The sequence below is a fragment of the Quercus lobata genome, chromosome 1 (genome assembly GCF_001633185.2).
Source record: "Quercus lobata isolate SW786 chromosome 1, ValleyOak3.0 Primary Assembly, whole genome shotgun sequence".
Taxonomy (NCBI): Eukaryota; Viridiplantae; Streptophyta; class Magnoliopsida; order Fagales; family Fagaceae; genus Quercus; species Quercus lobata.
The window spans coordinates 18,727,302-18,751,652 of NC_044904.1; the positions used below are offsets into that span (position 1 = coordinate 18,727,302).

A 24,351-nucleotide genomic window follows, 5' to 3' on the forward strand; every position below is an offset into this window, starting at 1 on the left:
ACGATTAACTATATTATAATATTAATAAGAGTGTAAACACTTGTCGCAAAACAAAAATAGCCACTTGGTGCATCAGTGGCTTCTAGAACCAATATGATTTTAAGGACACAAGTTAGTTCCAATGCTCCAGTGTACACTGGAGCCAACATGATACATATATAGTGTCTAATTTTTATCACGTGTCCGCAACATGCCTTCTTCAGTGTATTGAACATAACCCTTACTCTGATTTTGTTATTCAATTTTAAATATACTATTTTTTTTTTTAGTTTACATATAAATTTATCATTAAATTGTTGGATTATTAACAAACAAAAACATATTTCTATAAAAAATAAAAAATAAAAGCCCGAATTATTGGCTGCAAAATTAACTTTTAGAATCTACCACTAATTACTATATTCTTAATTTCATTCCCTTTTTTCAATGAAATTATATGATATATCAATTTTTTTTTTTTTTTTATCTCTCATCAGTAAGAGATATGGAATGTGATTTAACAATGCTATAATAAGGTTTTTATTACTATTCGTGTATATATATATACCAAACTTTTTTTTTTTGGTGATCTTACAGTAATAATAGGTGATAATATGGAATGCAATAAAGTATCCTAGAAGGGTTTTACTTTGGAAAAGTATAATTTTGATCTTATCCAAATTAAGTTGTATACGCCTAGTCACCTACAACGTTATCCATTACTTATCCGGATTAACTAATAATTTGTGTCACCGTAATAGTCCAGATAATGCTTGATTTTGTGTCATAAAAAATAAAAATAAAAAAGGAGTCCAGATAATGCTTGATTTTCGTATTTTCATATCAAAACAAATCCTCCACGTTTTGTTTTCCTAAACCCTCTATAAATATTTACACATATAAAACTGGTTTCTACCTATATATATATTAAAAAAAAAAAAAAAAAAAACACTGGTTTCTTGGCGAGGTTCTGCTATAATTGGAGTTGGAGGTATGGGGTTTTACTCTTCTCCTCTCTAGATCTCTCCCACCACAACAGTTGAGACTTTTGTGTTTGTTTCTTTGTGCTACGTAATGCATGATTGCATGTAGATGTTATAGTATATGTTGCCTCTCAGGTTTTCCTAGTTAATTATTAGCATTGAGTATCCGTTATTTTTTTTTTTTCCTTAAAATTAAAAGGTTGTAGTAGTATCTGTTTGTAACTTGTGAAAGTCACTCTGCAAATCTCGGTTTTCAATGCAGTTTGATTCATTCTCTGAAAAACTCTTCATGTTCCAAGCTTTTATTATTATTAATTTTTTTTTTTTTTCTGTTTTCTTCTTCTTCTTTTATAAATATTTTCTTTGTTTGTTGTTCTCTCCTCTCTCACACACAGAAGAAATTAATTTTCCTTAGGTAACAAAGCTCTATACACATTAGGATTTAAACCTACATGAGAATAAGACACCATTTATCTCAAGTTTTCTATTGGACGACAAAAAGCTTAATCAGTTTAGCTAATTGACCCCACTTCTTTGCTCTCTGCATTAAATATATAATTTGATATTTTCGTGTTCCTACTTTTGAACTTAAATATTTTATTTATTTTTCTTTTTTTATCTGTAAATTTTTCTATCCCTTATTTTTTTTATCTGTTTTTTTTTTAATGAATATTGTCTTTGTTTATTGTTCTCTCTCCTCTCTTACTCACACAAGAACTTTTCCTAAGGTAATAAAGTTTTTCGTGTTTGTTAAAAATACTTAGTATTATAAATAAATAAATAAATAAAAAGTAAGAAAGCTTCCCATATTTTCTTTTATTGATATATAAATATAACTAAGCATCCCATGCATTTTTTATGATTAAACTTATACATATAATAATTATATTGTTTTATTATATTTGCATTAATGATTAAACATATAATAATTATATTTGCTTTAATGATTAATCATATAATAATTATAATTTGATTTTTGCATGTTCCTATTTTGAATTTAAATCTTTGATTATTGGTGAAAATTTCTATTCTTTCTGTTTTAATCTATATACTAGAGGGTGTAACAACCATGCCAAGTTATCAAAAACTTCTTTCTTCTTTAAAAATACTTAGTATTCTAAAAAAAAATAATAATAATAACAAAGCTTCCCATATTTTCTTTTATTTATATATAAATATAACTAAGCTTCCACATGTTTTTTTAATCCTTTATTTGCATTAATGATTAAACCTATAATAATTATATTTGCATTAATGATTATACATATAATAATTATATTATTATATTTGCATTAATGATTAAACATATAATAACTATTTTTGCATTAATGATTAATCATATAATAATTATAATTTGATTTTTGCATGTACCTATTTTGAACTTAAATCTTTGATTATTTGTAAATTTTTCTATTCTTTTATTGATATATAAATATAACTAAGCTTCCCATGCTTTTTTTTATCCTTTATTTGCCTATAATAATTATATTTGCATTAATGATTAATCATATAATAATCATTATTTGTAAACATATAATAACTATATTTGCATTAATGATTAATCATATAATAATTATAATTTGATTTTTGCATGTTCCTATTTTGAACTTAAATCTTTGATTAATTGTAAATTTTTCTATTCTTTCTGTTTTAATCTATATACTAGAGGGTGTAACAACCATGCCAAGTTATCAAAATCTTCTTCTTCTTTCTGATTTGCTTTCAAACTGATATTTCAATTTCCTTTCACAGATATTGAAAGAGCTATAGCTTTGAAGGATGGCGGAAAGGTTTTCAATAGCCCTCGTGGGGCTTCTGTTCCTATGTTGCAGTTGGACAGTGATAGTAAACGCTGAAGGAGAATACTTGAAATACAAGGACCCAGAACAACCCATTAATGCTAGAATAAGAGACCTAATGAAACGGATGACTCTAGCAGAAAAGATTGGTCAGATGGTGCAAGCAGACCGCTCGGTAGTCTCGCGTGAAATTATGAGGAACTACTCATTAGGCAGTGTACTGAGTGGTGGAGGAAGTGAGCCATTGCCTCATGCTACACCACAGGATTGGATTAACATGGTCAATGATTTTCAAGAGGGTGCTATCTCTAGCCGTCTTGGGATTCCTATGCTTTATGGCATTGATGCAGTTCATGGCCACAATAATGTGTATAAGGCCACCATTTTTCCCCATAATGTTGGTCTTGGAGCTACAAGGTAAGGATTGTATTATATTCCCCTTCCATAGTATAATATTATATTGTATTGTCTATTCTAATATAGAATGAACCCAACAAAAAAACTATGGACTTTTACTTTACTTTCCAATCATGGAAACATGTTGCAGGGATGTTCACCTTGTGAAGAAGATTGGCGCAGCAACTGCACTTGAAGTTAGAGCTACTGGGATCAACTACGCTTTTTCTCCGTGCATTGCGGTATGGAACCAATTCCAAGAATCATTCTCTGGAAAACAAGTATAGGGACATTGATGTTTTTTACAGCTATTGTTTTGACATAAAATTTTGTAATTGGTGTATAATAAAAGTAGTATCGGTAAATCAAGTTAGCATTCATAAAAAAAATAAATAAATAAATTGTAAAAAGTATTTAGTCTTCTTTAGCATTACTCTTCCATGAAATTGCATAATTTCTTTGTTAGTTCCCACCTTTGGTGATGAATTTAAGGAGCTAATTAATCTTAATGTTATTTTGCATATCTAACAGGTGTGTAGAGATCCCAGATGGGGTAGATGTTACGAGAGCTTTAGCGAGGATCCCGAAATTGTGAAAAAGATGACAGATATCATAATTGGGTTGCAAGGCGAGATTCCAGCTGATTCACGAAAGAGTGTCCCATATGTTGGTGGAAAGTAAGTTCAACGAATACTGTCGTAAATACATATTTTTAGTGCATGCCTTCTTGCTTTGATAGCTGATATGTAGTTAAAACCATTACACCATATGAAAATATGGTTACTCACCTCATACCTAGTCCAACAGAAAGTTATTTTGAAACATAAATTACATTGAAATTTGGTGTGGTATTATTATTCATGCCCCTCATGAAATTAATTACTTAGAAACTGTCTTCCTATCTAATGCCTTGCGTTTTTTATATAGGGATAAGGTTCTGGCTTGTGCAAAACACTTTGTGGGTGATGGAGGCACCATTAGAGGCATCAATGAGAACAACACTGTAATTGATAGGCATGGATTACTGAGCATTCACATGCCTCCCTACTTGGATTCTGTTATCAAGGGTGTTGGCACAATTATGACTTCCTACTCCAGCTTGAATGGAGTAAAGATGCATGCTAACCATGAACTAGTCACCAATTTTCTCAAGGGCACCCTCAAGTTTAGGGTACAAACATTTTCATATACTATCTGTACGAAGTTTTTTTTTAGTTATTTAGATGTTTGAATCTGAAAGAACCAATCCAGTCTAACTCGATCCCCATATTTTACTGTAAAAATTGCAGGGTTTTGTGATCTCTGATTGGCAGGGTATTGACAAGATTACATATCCACCGGGTTCAAACTACTCATACTCAGTTTTGGCTGGAGTTCAAGCTGGTATTGACATGGTTAGTGGCCATTCTATGCATTAATCACATTTCTCATCTTGAACTGTTTTGGACTTAATTAATCAAGAATAAGTCATTTTGCCTGATGTTGATTGTTTAAAGTGAAATGCTCAACTATGAAGCTTAATATTTTGGGTGTTTTCAGGTCATGGTTCCCTACAACTTCACTGATTTCATTGGTGACTTGACTGACCATGTCAATAACAAACGTATCCCTATGAGTCGTATTGATGATGTTGTTCACAGGATTTTAAGAGTTAAGTTTATGATGGGTCTGTTTGAGAACCCCTTATCTGATGAGAGCTTTATTGACCAACTTGGAAGTCAGGTTAGTCACTTCTTTTTTCTTTTCTTTTTCGGATAATTCAATAGTGAAGTAGTGAAAATTTGAACTTTAGACTACAAAGCTCTTGACTATTCACCTATATACTTAATTAGGCAAAAACATAATTACAATTCTTTAGATGTTATATTTTTTGTTTCCTAATTGAAATCAATCACATGGTTGTATAGACTAATACAACAAAAAGAGTGTTATCTTTTTCAAAGACAATTAAATTCAACTATGTGATTCATTCCTCATTACAATCACATGATTAAATTAGATTGGGAAGCTAAAGTACGGAACCTAAGGAATTGTACTCGGAACCTAAGGAACTGTACTAAGTTTTACTTGAGTAATTAATGCAGCTAGGAACTGTAAACATCTGTGTAATTGACTTAATCATAATATTATGTACTATTACAAATGAAATCGTGTGATATTTTCCTGACAGGCACATAGAGATTTAGCACGAGAAGCTGTGAGAAAGTCACTAGTTCTCTTAAAGAATGGAGAAAATGCAGATAGTCCATTGCTACCTCTGTCGAAGAATGCATCAAAGATCCTAGTTGCTGGAAGCCACGCCAACAATTTGGGCTATCAATGCGGTGGTTGGACTATCGCTTGGCAAGGACTTAATGGAAACAACCTCACTGCAGGTACATGCTTTACCTACCATTTCACCTCAAATTCATATACGAACAGAACAAAGAACAATCATTCCATTACAGCTTCTTGTATTCCTTGTAATAAGTAACGACGTACCACAGTTTTTTTTTGAAAAACAGGAACGACGATTTTAAGTGCTATTACAACTGCTGTTGACCCCAGCACAGAAGTTGTTTATAGCAAGAACCCTGATGCTGATTATGTGAAGTCCAACAACTTCTCCTATGCCATTGTTGTTGTAGGAGAGCACCCTTATGCAGAGACACTAGGAGACAGTTTGAACCTGACAATTGCTGAACCAGGTCCAAGCACAATCACAAACGTGTGTGCGAGTGTCAAGTGTGTTGTTGTGGTAGTCTCTGGCAGGCCTCTTGTGATTGAACCATACATATCACAAATTGATGCACTTGTTGCTGCATGGCTACCGGGTTCTGAAGGCCATGGAGTTGCTGATGTTCTTTTTGGTGACTATAGATTCTCTGGGAAGCTTGCTCGTACCTGGTTCAAGACAGTGGATCAGCTACCAATGAATGTTGGTGATGCTCATTATGACCCACTATTTCCATTTGGGTTTGGACTTACTACTGAGCCAGTTAAGGCATAGAGTCTCTCTCTTATGTGTCTTTTCTTTTTCTTTTTTACCTTCTTGGATTTGTTTAAATATTGGTTTAGTTGATAATGTTTAAAAGTCACAAAGGTATGAGGAAATTTTGCAGTCTGACTTTATTGGAACTATACTATGCTTCTTGTCGTTAATTGAGATGTTGTGAATCACTTGTTACCTTGCTTTTTCTCGCTTTGATATGTAATTTCAACCATTTTTTTGGGTAAAAACTAAAAAGTGAGTCTTCTTTATAATGAACCAAGTACAAATAGATTCAACTAAAATAAATAGTAAATGTCAAATTTATTAGTTGTTTAATCATAAACATAATTAAAATAAATAAGACAGTAACACTCATTGAATGTTTTGTTTAGACCGCAGATAAAACTTTTTTTTTCCTCTCAACATAAAAACTTCATTTTGCCAACAATGTGTAACTATGTTATAGAAAAATGATGTGTCCACAATACTTTTACAATAAATTATAAGTAGTAAGTTATTATTAATTCTAATTTGAATCCACAATTAAAATTATTTTTCCCCCACCCATAACCATCTTTAACAACCTACTAGTTAAAATTTATTGTAAAAATATTTATTTCTTTTTAGAAACTAAAAACAATCTATTTAATATTAGATAGATTGTTTTTAGTTTCTAAAAAGAAATAAATATTATGTTCACAATATTTTCACAATAAATCAATTTATTCTAAATGACAAAATTTTACTAGTGGGCAAAAGAATAATTTCAATAATTAGTTCAAATTAAAACTAGAAACAACTATGATTTGTACCACTTCTTAAAAAGAAAATATCAAAACTTTTTTTTTTTGGGCCAAGGAGTTGATGTTTTCAACACTTGCTGTAACAGTAATTTTTTCACTTTCAAGTATCAAATTATATTCTTACATCATATTTTAATATTCCAAAAATTTGTCCTACATGCTATTTTTTTTTTAAATAAATTAAAACAAATACGATACGCTTTTCTTTTACCATCGTAACATTACCTAAAATAGTTTTCTTTTTTTAAACTCATTAATTATTAAATTATTAAGATAATTTTCTCTGGATATATCACTAACGTTTTTAATAAATTTCAAAATTAATCCAGTTCAAATTTTGTTATCAAAACTTGAAAGCATTTAGATAATTCAAGTTTCTTTTCAACCAAACATTTCTGGGGCCGGGGCGGTGACAGAAGAAAACCGTAATACCCATAGCTTTTTTTCTTTTCTTTTTTTAATGAGAAATACAGGATTTTTATTAATAAGAAGATAAGGACAAAGCATCATGAAACACTTGTGATTCAATGAATGGTGGGCATTCCTCCATCCATGATACAAAGAAATCAATATCCTTGGCATATGCAGCTAAAGCATGTGCGGGAAAGTTGGCTTGTCTCTTGACGTGTGAAACTTCAAAGGAACGAAACTTCTGTAGCTTTGAGTGGGTCCCAGCGACAAGACTAGCAATCGTAATCTTAGCATTTGCTGGGTCCAGAAGAGCATGAGAAACACTGATTGAGTCGGTTTCAAAAATTACGTCCATGACTCCTACATCCCATGCAAAGAGCGTAGCCTCATCCATGGCCTTCGCTTCTGCTTCTAGGGGGGCCGAGTGGGAGGGGGAGGCGCTTACTGAGTGCAGCAACCACAAAACCTTCATGGTCACGGATGATAACTCCAATACCAACCATGCCAAGTTGAGCGAAGACAGCTAGCGGCGTCCACATTCACCTTATACCACGGAAAAACAGGCGGGACCCAGCGATTGTCTGTGGCGTCCTTGAACAGCGTGGGCCGGAGGTGGGCATCCTGGTACTCCGTGAGCAAAAAACGGGCTTTGGTCATTATCTCATGAGGTGGTTGGCGGGTAGCTCCGAGTCGTGTCTTGTTTCTGCTAAACCATATACTCCTTGTTGTAGTAACAGTAAGCTCAAGGATGTCTGTACCCACATGTTGAGTGAAAACCAAATGCCAAAGAAAATCCATGAAATCTCTGTAGCTGAGGCCATGTTTATCAAAAGGGATATCAGAGAGTTTCCATGTTTCTTTTGCAATATGGCAATCCCAAAAAAGGTGTCCAGTAGTCTCCGGGGCTAGGCCACATGCTTCACAAATGGGGTTATCAAGGACGTGGCGATGGCATAGATTTGCTTTCGTAGGTAGGATATTTTGGCAGGCTCGCTAAGTGAAGAGCTTTACATTGTTTGGTATATGGAGGTTCCAGATCATTCGCCGAAGCTGCTCTGGCTTGTGCTGTGGGAGGTCTCGGTAGTATGTAGGCACTGTTGACTGTGAAACTCCCTTTTGGCGTGTAGGCCCGTACCAGTCTATCTCTCGGCTTGTGGCGGCTTAGAGGAATGCCGAGGATGGAGTTGACATCAACAGGTAGGAAGGTTTGTGTGATCAGTGTAACATCCCAATCACCAGAGTCCAGGTTGATAAGGGAGTTAATCTTCGAGTCCAACGGCAGTGAAGCTGGGGGTGATATCACTCGGAAGGTCGATGGTCGTGGTAGCCAACAGTCAGTCCAGATGCAAATGGATGTACCATTCCCCACTTGCCACCAGCAGCCCGCTTTCACTACCGGTAGGGCTGAGAAGATGCCGCGCCATGCGTGTGAGTGTTTGGAGCCTAGCTCGGCATGTAAGAAGTCTGTGCTTGGGAAATAACGCGCCTTCATTACCCGGTAGACCAGAGACTGAGAATTTTTCTGTAGCTGCCATCCTTGTTTAGCCAGTAGGGCTAGGTTGAATGTTTTTAGGTCTCGGAAGCCCAAGTCACCCTTCTCCTTGGGGGCGCACGTTTTTTCCCAGCTAAGGCATGCCATTTTGTTTCTATCATCTTTCTAGTCCCACCAAAACTTTCGAATCATCCCAGTCAAGTCATCACAAAGAGCATCAGAGAGCTTAAAGACACTCATAGTGTATGTAGGGATAGTTTGTGCTACCACCTTGATAAGCACTTCCTTACTAGCTTGGGATAACATCTTCTTCTTCCACCCTGAAAGTTTGTTGTCAAGCCTCTCCTTTAGAGCTCTAAAAGCATTTTGTTTTGATCTACCCACTAATGAAGGTAACCCCAAATAAGTTTCATGTTGTGGAATGACCTTTGCCCCCAAAGCGATTTTTAATGGCTTCCTAAGTGTCTTGCGGAGTATTCCGGCTAAAGGAGAGGGCGGTTTTTTCCCTATTGAGTTGTTGGCCTGAAGCCTTTTCATAAATATCCAGAAGTTGCTCCAGATGGCTACATTGTTCTGTGGTTGCTTGGTAGAAAATGATGTTGTCATCAGCAAAGAATAAGTGAGAGATCCTTAGGCCATGTGCACTAGCAGAAACACCCTGAAAGAGACACCCTGAAGATGACCCTGTGCAGAAGATTGATGTAAAAGTGCTGACAGTCCCTCTACACAAAAGAGAAACAAGAAAGGGGAAATGGGATTCCCTTGCCTCAAACCCCATGTAGGGATAATGTGGCCTCGGGGTTTACCATTTATCCTGATAGAGTATGTAACAGAAGTAATACATTGCATCATAAGATTTACCCATCTCTCATTGAAACCCATTTTCGGCATGATTTGTTTTAAGCAACTCCATTCAACACGATCAAAAACTTTGCTTATATTTAGTTTCAAAGCCATCTCACAAACTTTACCCCTAGTTTTTTGATTTAGGTGGTGCATAATTTCAAAAACAACAAGAACATCATCAGTGATGAGGCGATCATACATGAATGCACTCTAATTTTCACTAATGATAAATGGCAGGAAACACTTCAGTCTATTAGCAATGACTTTGGATGTAAGCCTAGAGATGACATTACAAAGACTTATTGGCCTATACTGAGTTATTTTTGTAGGGTTTTGACTTTTGGAATAAGGACAATGTGGGCTTCATTAAAATTTGGAGGTACATTGCCTAAGTTTAAGAAGTCTAGAACAATTTTTGTAACACACTCACCTGTAAGAGACCAAAAGTGCTGAAAGAAGAGAGGAGGCATACCATCAGGTCCTAGAGATTTTTTTGGATACATCTGTTTGAGAGCTCTGTAAACCTCATCTGCTGTAAAAGGTTGATTTAGAAACTTATTCCAAAGTATCAGTAGGGCCATTGGAGTGGAAAATATTGTCAAAGTATTCCAAAATAATAGTCTCGGTAGTGTGATCATCCACCTACCACCTCCCAGTTGAATCACAAATACCTTGAATAGAGTTTTTGTTCTTTCGGTTGGATGCTTTTTGGTGGAAAAATGTAGTATTACAATCACCATCAATAATCCACAGGTTTCATGATCTTTGGTGCCACATGGTGTTCTGAACGTGAAGCCAACGATTCAAAGCAGCTCGGACTTCATAAATTTTAGCACTATTTCGGATGGAGTGCTATTCAAGGAGTTGGAGCTTCTTATCAAGTCTTTCAATGATTGGAACACCATCCAGCTTGTACAGCCCTTCGTACCAAGCATCTTGGACCACGTCTGCACATCGTGGGTCCTGAAGCCACATGGCTTCAAAGTAGAACAGAGGTCCAAGCTTTCGAGGTCTAGGGCATTGCAAGTGGACAAAGATTAAAGAGTGGTCTAAGGTGGACATGGCGACATGGTGGACAGTGGAGCCTGAGAAGAGTGACCTCCACGCATTGTTTGCGAGTGCTCTGTCAAGACAAATGTGAATGCGTCCTTCAGTGGGGTGGTTTCGGGACCAAGTGAAAAGGTAGCCAACGTAGCCAAGATCAATGAAGTTACAGAGATGAATGGTTCTGCGTAGGCAACCTCCAGCTTTCTCAGACTGGCTTATGATTTCATTAAAATCACCAACACAAAGTCAAGGAAGATGACTGGATCAGCTAAGGGACTCGAGGAGATTCCATGTTTCCTTATGTTTACTAGTTTTAGGATGGCCATAGAAGCTTGTCAGCCTCCAGGAGAGTCCTGTGGTGGCATAAAACACATAAGCATCAATAAACCAACGTGAGAAGTTTTGTACATGTACCTTAGTATTAGGTTTCCACAAAAGAGTTAAACCGCCACTCAAGCCATCACTAGAGACCACCAAGCCTTGATTATAATCTCAGTGCTGCTTTTTAGCGTTCAACTGATCCGTAGAAAATTTTGTCTCCATCAAGAAGACACATAAGTGAGCTTGTTTCTTTAATGCTCTCTTGAGAGCGTTAACTATTCGAGATTCCCAAGCCCCGACAGTTCCAGCTCAGGATATTCATTGGACCCGATGGTGCTGCCAAGCAGCCACCGCCGATCCCAGGTTGTCCACCATAATCTTTCCCAAGCTTCTTGCTTCCTCGTCTATCTTTAGTTTTTTATCCAAAGAAGAATCATGCATGGTAGATATATCCTCAATTTACATTTTGGCCTAGTACTTAGCAAGGTGGTGGGTTTTGTGTCAAACACTAGTTTGGGAGGCCCAATTCTTTTCCATGTTGCTTAGGCTGGGTCTAGGACATTTTTTGGCCCACTAGTGTGCACGTGCTCCGGATTCAACACGAGTTTGGTTTAGGTGTCAATCAGGTAGGAGGTACTGACATGTACTGCGGGAATGACAGGGTGTACAAGGTTTGGAGAGCATGGCGCAAATGGGTCCTCAAAATCCGTACTTGCCTTAAGTGGAGTGGTTGACTATGAGTTGTTTGGAAATTTTTCTCAAATCATTGTCAATCTCCGTGATATGTGCGTTGAAAAGATTCGAATCCGACAAAATTTCCATATTAGTTGGAGAGTGTAGCGTAACCAATTCCGGGTTTGTGGGGATAGGCATATCAGTGGGAGTAGACTTCGGAACCGGTGTTTCAGTACACGCCGTCATCTCAGAAGCCCGTTCCGTGGTTGGAGATGGCATTGGACGAGGAGGGTGGGGTGGGCCACGAGGAGCAATGAAATTCGACTTGGTGGTGCAATTAGCTACTTGTGGTTGTTGAAGATTGTTCGTGGAGGCTCGCAGCCAAGCCCCATACTGTTGGTCATCAGTATTCAGCGTGCCGCTGCTATCAGTACATAGTGAGTAGTCCTTTTTGTCATGGTTGAGGTGACTGCACCAGTAGCAAAAAATAGGTAGTTGTTCGTATTGGAAAGACACCCATTAAGGTACCATCTCACCAACATTCACCATCCTTCCTCTGCACAGCGGTTGGTTGATATCGAGATGGATTTGGACTCTGAGGTATTGGCCGCAACATTCACCAGTGGGCGATGCATCAACCTGTTCAACGGTGCCCAACGTTCTGCCAATGGCTTCCGCGGTGGCTTTGTTCATTCGCCAGAGGGGAAGGTTATGAATCTGGACCCAAAAGGATGTTCGCTCAAAGGTTGCATCGTCCACCGATTCCTCACCTTTGGGATTATATAGACCAATCAAGTATTTATCGAAAGACCAAGGCCCGTGTGAAAGTATCTTTTGTGGATCAGCGTCATTGTTGAAGAGTATCAGAATAGTATTTGAACCTAGATCGCGAACCTTGAAGGTTTGGACAGAGCTCCACATGCTTCGTAGCATTCTAGTAAGTGCTGCCAGATTTACTCTATGTTTGGTGAAGAGTCTGGCGACGAGGACTCTATTGTTGCTCTCTACAACAGGGGGAAGGTCGACGGTATCGTGTTCCTTTGCCTTGAAGAACAGTCGTTCCCACTTGCTTGCAAGGTCATCCATTTGTAGAGCACGTAGCAAGGTTGGTGTATGGTGTGGAGTGGAGTTCTGAGGGGGAAAAAAAAATGCGTTTCCACCAAGGGAAAAGAAGCTCTATTCAAAGAACAGAGGCATGGGTTTCATCGAGTTAAACCTCTCTAGAGAGACCCACGTGAGAAAAATTTGTAGTTGGCACACATGTTTGTAATACCCATAGCTTTAGTCTATCTATATCTATATCGGTACTACATATATCTAAAAGTTTTCTCCAAATAAATAAATAAATAAAAGTTGAAACTTAGCATTTATTATTGTTACGCTCTTGTTGAGCCACCTCATCTGTCACGTCATTGGTCACGTTATTATTATTGTGGATAAATTACATAATTGGTCCCTATCCTATACACCATATTTCAATTTGATCCATAATCTTTTTCAATGTATCAATTTGGTCCCCAACCTTTCAGTACCATGTTAATTTAATCCATGCCGTTATCTTTTGGATGAAAATTGATGACATATTTAATGACCAAAATAAAAAATTAGTTTTCGTTGGTGTGACAATAAACTAAGATTTTATTTTGGCCGTTTGTCATATTAGCAATTTTTATCTAATATATAATGGTAGGGACTAAATTGACACAATACTGAAAAGTTAGAGACCAAATTGACATAATTGAAAGGTTAGAGACAAAATTGAAATATGGTGTAAATGATAGAGAACAAATATGTAGTTTACCCTATTATTTTTCAAATTTATTGTTTACCTTTAATGTTTTTGACAATATTAAATATATTGGCTTTACAAATTCATTTTAGGCGGTTTTAAGTTTATCTTTACATATTCATCTACTTTAATGTTAATATTATAACTAATTAATAAATCAACAAAAAATCAAAACAAAAATATTGCCTATACATATTCATTTCTAATGGTTTTAACTTTACATATAATTTTGCTCATTTATCTTCCTTTATTTTGGCTTTTCTTATTCTCATCTCCTTACTATAAATTTGCAATTCTCTCCCAGTCTATGCATATTTTTCTCACAAAAAAATGTTCTCTCTCTCTCTCAATTTTTTTTTTCATTCTTTGTTGGATTTTTTTATTTTTCTTACATCTCAACCTTAGATTGACAAATATTTGAATTCTTTAGAACTCTAATTTTGATTTTTTTTTTTTTTTTTTTTTTTTTGTGAAAAATTGGTTGTCTATAACTAAAAAAATGAAATCAATGAAGAATAAAAAAATACTTATAAAAATGCATTCACAGGTCTTGCTTAATCATTAATGGTAAAAAAAAAAAAAACAACTTAACAACTGCCCCATAGGAGTTGTCCTACTAGATGTTTGTACCCCCATTTTCCTATTATTCTCACCCCCTTATTATAAATTTGCAATTGTCTCCCATTTCATGTATAATTTTCCCACAAAAAGATGTATTCACAGATCTTGCTTAATCATTGATGGTAGAATAAATACAACTTAACAGCTGCCCCATAGAAGGATCTCCTACTAGAGGTCAGTACCCCTATTATCCTATAATTGACTAATTCATATGTGTTTCTTGATGCAAGTATTTTTTTTTTTAATCAATTTTTTACAACCCAAAATAATTTTAATGAATGATATTTGTTGTTGACCTGATTTGGGGAAAAATCATATTATAATATGTCATATTTTGTGTTGTCGGATTTTAATGTATTTAGAAAAAAAGAAGATAGTCTGGATAACATAATAAAGAACAGCTAATATAATTGAAGAAGATGGTTTTGTGTAGTTTCCTGTCACTGTTTGTAAATATTTTGTTTAAATATTTTGTTCAACAAATTAACAGCAAAATTGTTGTCTTTGTTATATGATGTTCTTAGATGCTTGAGTACTTGTATTAAGCATTTATGAATATTTTATATTATTCTTCATCTTTCTTATCTCATTAGTGTATTCTTTGAGATTTTCAAGAAAATAAATTCAATTTTGCGTTTTAAAATTATTTATTTATCTATTCATTTTTCACATATTAGATTAGATGTTAAATTAGATTATGACAGTATTAACATAATGCTTCTTTTTTCAACAAAAACAATTCTCTACTTTTCCCCCTTTGGAATTGTACTCTTGGTTTTTGTTTATTATTATTAAGGAAAAAGAATTACAAACATTATGTATAAAGCTATAACAAGAACTTTTACTTGAAAACAACATATTTCTATTGCACTTCTTCCAAGCTTTATTATAAATTTTGTATTTTATTATACATTGAATATTTAGCTTGATCATATCATATTTGATATGCATTACATATTTGGAAAAATGAGTTTGACTTCGATGTGAGTTTTATTTTTTCATCTCTTTTGTATTTTGAATTATAGGTTTGTCATGTTTTATTAATTGTTTAGATATGTTTCTTCGTATTTTTTTATTGTGCGGTAGAAAAAATTGGATTTGAAAAACTTTGTTTAAAACTAAAAAAATAATTTCCAACTTTTATATACTTTTTAATGATACACAAAATGTTATAAATAACTTATATTAAAAAATTAATATTTTCACTAAATTACCTTTTGAATTCTTGAAAAAAATTGTATTGTACTCATTTTGGTTCGACAAATTATATATATAACATTAGTGATTGTCCCTATAATAAATAAAAATATGATTATGAAATACATTACTATTTATTAGATTAGTCGAAATTGCAAAAAATATATTTAATGAGACTACCCTAAAAATATTATTACGCGCGACACACAGGTCTGCGACTAATTAGTATAAAATCTTCAGCATTCCAATATGTTGCTCCCGCTTCTAAGTTAATTCCATAAAATCTACAACAATAATACTGGAAAAGATGGGTACAACATGATTTAGCTGAGTTGTTTGGCTTCTATACAGTCTTGTGGCTCCACAGGCAAACATATATCATACCAAGTTTAAGAGCTTCTATACAGTCTTGTGGCTCCACAAGCAAACATATATCATACCAAGTTGAACCGCCCAAAGCACTCACTCCAATCTGCCCAGCGTTTGTCCCCTACATGGCAGCAACAAAAAAGGTATTTTAAGCCAAACATGGATCAATAATGGTACTTTGTTTCAACTATGAACATGCAAATACTATATTATGAGCCACAAACAAACATAATTAATGATTGGATGATGGGGACACTGCCAGGCAGCTGGGGTATGCTACACTGAGCTCGAAAAATCACTATAGTAGTCATTGCCATGTCCGAAGGAAAGGTCAACACCACTAAACATAGCAGTGTAAATAATACTCTTAATGTAAAATTGTAATTTTTGGTCAGTCATCCTCTCTTAAATCATTGATATGCAAAATATTTTAAGGCAAAACTTATGAAATGGTCCAGACCTTAGTTGTGAGATTGGTCCTGCTCAATAAATTCTAGTGCGTCTTCCTTGGAGACAACATTGACACGGCTCACTCTATTTTTATGTGTCACCCCATATATCTTGTCAGCAACTTTCACAAGCTCTGGCCGAAACGTTGTTGTTATAAATTGAGTATTTGCCATGTCTGCCAGGCGACGTATCATATCTACCAAACAGCTGATTTAAGGATCAAACACAATAGCTTCCAATGACTAAGTGATTAGCTAAAACCAAGCTGAAAACAGAAGGCCTAAAGAGTATGCAACAATTGGTATTGAGTCTCCCTAATATATGCAAGACGATGTCATTATGCAAATGGATTGACAAAAGCAATAAATAGTGACGAGCAACTTACTGGAATAAGCAAGCATATAGGGTTTATAGCCGTGTAACTAACCATTTTTCTTGTTTATAATGGTAGAAACTGGAAGTCAATTTTGCCCATAAAATACAAGGAATCAAAAGTGCTTTATTATTAAGGAAATTATGATCTCATCTTCACCATATGAAGCCCATTTAGGCCATCTTGAACAAAACAGCTCACCTAAAGTACACTACGTAGGGCAGGACTGTTTGGTTTCAAGCTACATCTGAATCAAATCCATTGTATTCCTACCATACCAAAACCAAGCAAAACTATATCAGACCTAGTCAACCATTTTGGGAAAAAAAAGTTACTTAAATGATTACAATGTATCCATTGATATCATTTCATTATTCACTAGATGTTGCTTCACAGTTTTGGACCAAGAATCAAGTTGCCAATGAGCTCCAGCTCAATTGGTTCTTCTCTTGTAAGAGAAAGGTGAAGAGTGAGATCATGACTTATGAGTTCAAAACCCACCAGGTGCATATGCAACTTACTAATAAGAAAAAATAATAATATAAATAATATGAGCAAGTTGGTGGTTACTCAAACCCAACTGTTATTATATAAAGCCCCAATGTAAGACATGCAGCCACCTGAATTGAGCAACTCGAACCCTTGTTAGCACTAGGCTACCCTAAACATTATGACTTTACATTCTGATTCATCGAGGAAAACTGCAGTAATTAAAAATATTATTGAACTTAATTAAATGCCACAACAGTTATTATTTATTTCCAATTTCATCTTCAATTTGTTAAGACTCTTAAATGAAGCTTCAGTTATCAACACTGGTTACCTCTTTTGCTGAAGTCATCCCAACAAGTTCTCTCCTTTTAAGTACATTGTAAAAAGACAATATAAAAAATGTCTAAAGTTTTGACACAGCTTGTGCATCAATCTGATTATATGGGCACTAACATATAAAGCTAAGCATCTGTGATAAGCCAATTGACACAGAGAAGCTTAAGCTAGTTGGTACTGAGGAGTATTCGAGACAAAGGAGGCTCTCAATTCCCCATGAAATGTTTATATGCTACCCCAGACCAACTACAAAAACAAATTGTACATGAAAAACCAAGGATTGAATGATTAAATCTGATAGGAGGCACATAGCTAACATAACAAAGGATACTTCCAACAGCAGTTCTGTACTGAGGATCCAATGCTGCGTCTATCTCATCAAAAAGATAAAAGGGAGCAGGATCACATCGCTGTATGGCAAAAATAAGCGTCAGGGCAACAACAGTTTTCTGACCCCCAGACAACTGCTTCATGGATTGTGTCTCCCCTTGCCCAGTAAAAGAAACCTGCCACACCAGAAGCCAATTTGGACCATTGTTAAATTTAAAATGTAACGGCTAAAATGAAATGGAAGATGCTGCCAGCCGAGGTTCTAAAGCCTGGCAGCTGCAAAAAGCAATGGCGGAAAAGAGAGATCCCTTTTTCGATATTTAACAACCACACCCCCCCCCCCCCCCCACCCCCCAAACCCCCAACCTCCAAAAAAAATGGGTCTTTTCAATTATCCCCTCAATCCAACAAAGAAAACAGACTCCCCCCTCATACAAGTCAACGACTCTTTGTTTCAGTAGAGTTAATTTCACTTTTTGTTTCAATGGTGTTAACTTCCAAAATCCAAACACTGCAAAAAATAATATATATGGGTGCATTTCAAATTTATAGAAAAAACAAAATTTAGCAGAAATCATTCTAGTTGTACTGTCACATTACTACCACCAAACACAAGTCAATGGCTTACTTCCTACAATCCTATTCCGATAATTTGATTTATTTCCTTTTTCATCAATCATTTTTTCTTTTTACATCCTTTCAATAGTATATTTATAATCTTATCTTATTGCTTTCCTTCATAGTTGGTCTTTAAGTAGTGATTTTTCTATTTTCTTGTGATCTAATTACTACTTTATGAACATGAAAAATAATTGGGGTAAATGAAGTATTAATAGGCTTAAAACATATTTTGTTCTTCACATTCACTAAAAAATTAAGTGTTTATGATAATTAATTAATTTTTATCCACTTTTTTTTTTAATTAATGTTCATAAAATTGGAGTTTGCACTAGTAGTTACTTCCACAACACTTTCCCCAGCGGGAACCACCCAATTTTTTTTTTTTTTTTTTTTAAAGGATAATCCTGACTCAGCCATTCTACCCTTGCCCCTTCCAAGTCTCACATAAGAAGATACATGCCTTCACTTTCACACCAATGTATTTCTCCACCCTTCCCTCCAAATCTGCTTCACGAGGTCCATCGTCATCAAGATCATCATCGCCCTGATCACCATCCTGAAGAAATGAACCAAAACTTATTTATATATAAATTAATAATAATAATAATTCAAGATATTGACAAGCTTTATGAAAAGCAAGACATGTTTTTAAAAAGGATATCCAAATTCTATAATTCCCAATGGATCTTTCCTGAAGGAAACATTGTTTAAAATCACCAAAATAAACCTAAAAGTATAGCAAGGAAAAAAGGATAAGGAAGCACATTCAATAATAATAACTTAAGGAAGTCCCTCCTTTTATTTTATTTTATTTATAAAAAATAGAGGAAAATTGAGTAGACCATACAAAATGAGGTTCCCTTTATATTCTTATCTTTCTCCGAAACACGTCAAAGAACTAGTGATAAGTCTGCAACAAAATACTTTCTAATATTTCTAGCAGGACAAAGGGGAGTAAAAATCAGGGTGGAACATAATTCAAACAAGCTATAATTCTTGTGGCACAGTCAACTCCTAAAAGATTTTTTCATGATTACTTCATACATTTTCAGGGTTTAACACTAAAAAATAAAAGACAGGAAATTTCAGACTCCTTTCTCAAACACACAATAACAAGATAATATAATGAAGACGTTTGAAAATAGTAACAATCAACTCGAGAAGATTCTTTTTATGATTTCTTCATATAATTTGAGGGTCAGTTTAGGCCAACTAGAGGACAGAATATTTCAGACTCCTTTCTGAAACATAATTTTTTTTTATTGGTACCTTTCTGAAACTCACACAAAATAATAAAATGGAGAAGTTTGAATGGTGGTAACAATTGAAACTTCAACAGGTCTGATTATATATATATATATATATATGAGGTTAGGTACACCGGGTTTAACTCTATGAGATGTTACACCACTCCATACCTTTTCATTAAAAAGAGATTTTGACAAATCAATCGTTGGATTACATTATGTCCTTATACCCTCCATGCTTGTTGAATACCAAGATGATTGGAGACCAATTAACTATTTCATCATAAAATGTTTAAATTTCAAGTCTTCTTAACTTTAAAATTACATTCAAAACATGAGTTTGTGGATTATATAGTAAATAACACCCAATTAACACAAAATTCAGCATACATATTAAAAGCAACTAAAATATCAAATCTAAGGTCGGATTTATAAAATATTAATTCTATAAAAAGTTATGGACTGGCATAATATCGTAAAGAGTTACACTAGGTATAACTTAATCCCTGTAAAGAGTTACACTAAGTATAACTTAATCCCCCCCCCCCCCCACACACACACACACACATTCACATTGCAGTCAGATACGCCATTTTATATAATAATACAATGACCTAGAAGTCAGTATCAAAAGAGAAGGATATTACAAAGTTAACCTTGTTAAGATACTGAATAAACTGTTTCAAGTGCAGACAGACAATGTTAAAAAAGTCATTGCCCACAAATCATTCTTTTTTTTTGATAAGTAAGAATGTTATATATACGAATGGCTACTCTATGCATAAAAAACATAGAGCAAACCCAGAAAGTACAAGGAGGAAACAACGAAAAAGCAAAAAAGAAAACCAAACCACAAATTAATTACAAAGAGAGAGAGAGATAATGAAAGAAGGGAGAGAATCACTAGTCGTGAGTCCCCAAGCCCGAGACCAATCAAAAAGAGTCCCACTAAAAGAAGCCAGCATCTGATCACCGAAGCTAATCAAATCCTCAAAAGTCCGCCGATTCCGTTCCTTCCAAATACACCAAAAGATGCACAACGGAACTAAATTCCATATCTGAGACGAGTGTTTCCCCAACCAATTCCACCAGCCAAAAAGCAAGTCTGGGATCGAACTAGGTACAACCCAAGACACGCCAAAAGTTATAAAGACAAAGCTCCATAACCGATAAGCCATCTCACAATGAAGAAGTAAATGATCTACCGACTCTCCACTATGTCTACACATAATGCACCAGTCCACAAAATGCACCAGTCCACAAAATGCACCAGTCTCCTCAATCTTAGGTTATCACCCGTTAGGATCTTATTCCAAGCTACACACCAAACAAAAAAGGAGACTCGCCTAGGGGCCTTTACTTTCCAAATAGCTTTCCACGGAAAGACAATTGAAGGAGAATTCCTTAATTTGTTATAATATGACCGGATATCAAAATCCCCATTAACCTTCAACTTCCATCTCATCCGGTCTCCCACATCCATAGGAGGAATATTAGCTCCCAGCATACAAAGAAAATGTAGCCCTTCCTCCATCTCCCAATCATTAAATTCTCGAATAAAACGAACATCCCAAGTTCGTCTATTCTCCTCCCCTTGCCTTGACAAGGAGGCTTCAACAGATATCTCCTTATCAATAGCAATACCATACAACCTTGGGAAGGCCAAGTGAAAAGGTTGACCCCCACACCACCCATCCTGCCAAAACCTCACTCTATTCCCCAACCCAACAACAAATTGACAATTCTTACTAAAATCCTCCCAACCCATGCGAATGCCTCTCCACAAACCACACCCATGAACTCCCCTACCCAGTTTTGAGGTCCACCCCCCCCCACTCTTCCCCATATTTTGAACCACCACCCTCCTCCATAGTCGATCCTCTTCCTTCCCAAACCGCCACAACCATTTCCCCAATAAGGCCTTATTGAAAGTAGTAAGTTTCCTTATCCCCAAACCACCATTAGCTATAGGCACACAAACTTTGTCCCATCCTACCAAATGAATTCTGCTATCACCCCAAAGAAAATCCCTTTGTAGTTTTTCAATTCTATTAGCCACATGAGTAGGAATTGTGAATAGCGATAGAAAATAAGTAGGAAGACTAGATAATGTACTCTTGAGTAACATCAATCGACCCCCCTTAGACAAATACAGCTTCTTCCACCCAGCTAATCTCTGCTCAAATTTTTCCAGAATAGGATTCCAAATTGAAGGGGAATTATGTGAAGCCCCTAAAGGCATGCCAAGATAAGTCATAGGTAACTTACCGACTTTACAACCCAAAATTTCAGCAAGGGCATGCACATCATCAACCACCCCTATTGGAACCATTTCACTCTTATGCACATTAACCTTCAAACCTGTTACCGCCTGCAAACTAAGTAACAACAATCGAATGTGAAGGATTTGCTCCACATCCGCATCACAAAATAGGATAGTATCGTCTGCAAACAGTAGATGTGTAACACATTCCCCACCACCCCTCCTACCTTCAACTTTAAAGCCACGAATCAAACCGGCTTCCTCCACTCTTCTCAACATCCTACTAAACACCTCCATCATAATCAAAAACAGCATAGGAGATAGCGGATCCCCTTGTCTTAAACCTCTTGAACTACTAAAGAAATCAGCTGGAGACCCGTTAATCAAAACAGAGAACTGAACTGTGGATATACAAGTACGGATCCATTTACACCACTTCACTCCAAAGCCCATTCTATGCAACAAATTCAACAAAGTCTCCCAATTCACATGATCGTAGGCTTTCTCAATATCAAGTTTACAAATGACTCCAGAAACCCTACTCTTCCCTCAACTATCCACACACTCATTCGCAATAAGAACCGAGTCAAGAATTTGTCTCCCACCCACAAAGCTATTCTGAGACTCAGAGATCAACTGATCTAATACCACTTTCAATCGATTTGCCAAAACCTTAGACAAGATTTTATACACACTCCCCACCAAGCTAATAGGTCGGAAATCTCTAATATTAGAAGCATCATTCTTTTTAGGAATTAATGCAATGAAGGTAGCATTAAGGGATTTTTCAAACTTACAATGTTGAAAAAACTCTTCAAAGACCGCTAAGACGTCTTTCTCCACTACTCTCCAACAGAGATGATAAAAAGCCATAGTAAACCCATCCGGACCTGGAGCTTTGTCCCCTTCCAAATCACGTACAACTTGAAGTATCTCCTCCCTCTCAAACTTCCTTTCAAGCCAAACCCTCTCCACATCCCCAATACGATCAAATTCCAAACCCTCCACAAAAGGCCTCCAACTCTCAGTCTCCTTGTACAAAGTTTTATAAAATTGTACTACCTGATTAGACACCTCGGATTCCTCCTCAAAAACCACCCCATCCACCTCCAAACTCCTTAGATGATTAAACCTTCTATGAGAATTAGCCATTTTGTGAAAAAACTTGGTGTTATTATCCCCTTCCTTGATACATAACATCCTAGATTTTTGTCTCCAGGAAATTTCTTCCAAAGAAAGAAGATGTTCCACCTGGGACCTCAAAGCTACCCTATGGCCTTTCTCCCCATCAGTGAGACCAAAATCCCCCTCCTTGGCGTCTAATTTTTTTAGTTCCTCCAATAATTGTTTCTTCTGACGCTCTACATTACCAAACTCTCGGCGATTCCATTGCACAATATCCTCTTTCAGAGCCTTCAACTTTTTTGCAAGCACAAAACTAGGAGTACCCACAAAAGAATGCCGATTCCACCAGAACTGAACTCTATCCACAAATCCCTCCGTCTTCAACCACATATTTTCAAATCTGAACGGACTTTTCCCCCTTGCCATTCCCCCTACCTCCAAAAGAATTGGACTATGATCTGAGATAGGACGTGGTAAAATCCTTTGAAGAACACCAGGGAAATGGTCCTCCCAATCTGGAGTGACCAATGCTCTATCAATCCTAGACATCGCTGGTTGATCGGTGCCACTGGACCATGTGTATCTACCTCCGTCTAAAGGCAAATCTACTAAGTTAAGATCCTCAATAAATTCAGAGAATTTTTCCATAGCCAATGTCAAACGTGCCTCACCCCTACGCTCACTAGGAAAGCGAACAATATTAAAATCGCCAAAGCAACACCATGGTAACCTCCAATACTGCTGAATACCCACCAACTCATCCCACATGTGACCCCTCTCAACATTCTCATTTGGGCCATAAACCCCTGAGCATGCCCATATAAAACCGTCCCCCACCCCTTGCCACTTAACCGAAACTGAGTAAATGCCGACCATAACCTCTACCTTCTCCAAAACCCTTTTATCCCACATAAGCAAGATACCACCAGCAGTCCGATCAGCCTCCAAAACAGCTCAATCCACATATGGACAACCCCACAAACTACAAACCAATTGTCTATTCATGCTAGCAATTTTCGTCTCTTGTAAACAAACAACATCGCACTTCCACTCCCGCAACAAATTCTTCACTACAAGTCGTTTTTGAGGATCATTTAAACCTCTAACATTCCACGAAATCATTTTTATCTTCATAGACACTAAACTATCCCCAACTAATGACACCAACACAAAACCACCCTTTATCTCCTCTCATAATTCACCGAACATATCAAGTTTTGCAACTCTCTACGTCCCTTGTTTTTGGACTTAGCCACTTTTTTACTACCCATTTCTCTCCTGTGTAACACATTGGCTGCTTCCATCTCAGTTTCTAGCCTCTGTAAGAGAGCAATGCACAACTTCTCATGTCGATTCGTTGACAACCCAACCAATTTACTGAACCCAGGAATTCTGTGCTTCACCCAACTAGAAAT

General features: G+C 36.0%; 2 protein-coding genes across 2 annotated transcripts in view; one reads left to right on the forward strand and one right to left on the reverse strand.

The window, feature by feature from the left end:
* Positions 1–920: 920 nt before the first annotated feature.
* LOC115984429 (beta-glucosidase BoGH3B-like) lies at positions 921–6,252 on the forward strand. The gene is made up of 9 exons (XM_031107478.1): positions 921–970; positions 2,715–3,178; positions 3,309–3,399; positions 3,689–3,834; positions 4,085–4,328; positions 4,447–4,551; positions 4,697–4,879; positions 5,328–5,532; positions 5,662–6,252. The coding sequence occupies exons 2-9, from the start codon at positions 2,742–2,744 to the stop codon at positions 6,144–6,146; spliced, it is 1,896 nt and encodes a 631-aa protein (XP_030963338.1). The 5' UTR covers positions 921–970; positions 2,715–2,741; the 3' UTR covers positions 6,147–6,252.
* Positions 6,253–15,492: 9,240 nt separating this feature from the next.
* LOC115981984 (structural maintenance of chromosomes protein 3) overlaps positions 15,493–24,351 on the reverse strand; it is a 28,246-nt gene continuing 19,387 nt past the window's right edge. The window contains exons 27-30 of the mRNA XM_031104454.1: positions 18,762–18,857; positions 17,682–17,856; positions 16,160–16,345; positions 15,493–15,820 (exon numbers count right to left, since the gene is read on the reverse strand). Of these exons, the coding sequence (XP_030960314.1) occupies positions 16,161–16,345; positions 17,682–17,856; positions 18,762–18,857 (456 nt within the window). The 3' untranslated portion in view covers positions 15,493–15,820; position 16,160. The remainder of the gene's footprint in view (positions 15,821–16,159; positions 16,346–17,681; positions 17,857–18,761; positions 18,858–24,351) is intronic.

Bases quoted from the DNA above. Each gene is read 5' to 3' on its own strand.
- LOC115984429 (XM_031107478.1), top strand. From the start codon at position 2,742: ATGGCGGAAAGGTTTTCAATAGCCCTCGTGGGGCTTCTGTTCCTATGT. The intron at 3,179-3,308 runs GTAAGGATTGTA...AACATGTTGCAG, and splicing joins GTTGGTCTTGGAGCTACAAG to GGATGTTCACCTTGTGAAGA. The intron at 5,533-5,661 runs GTACATGCTTTA...TTTGAAAAACAG, and splicing joins TGGAAACAACCTCACTGCAG to GAACGACGATTTTAAGTGCT.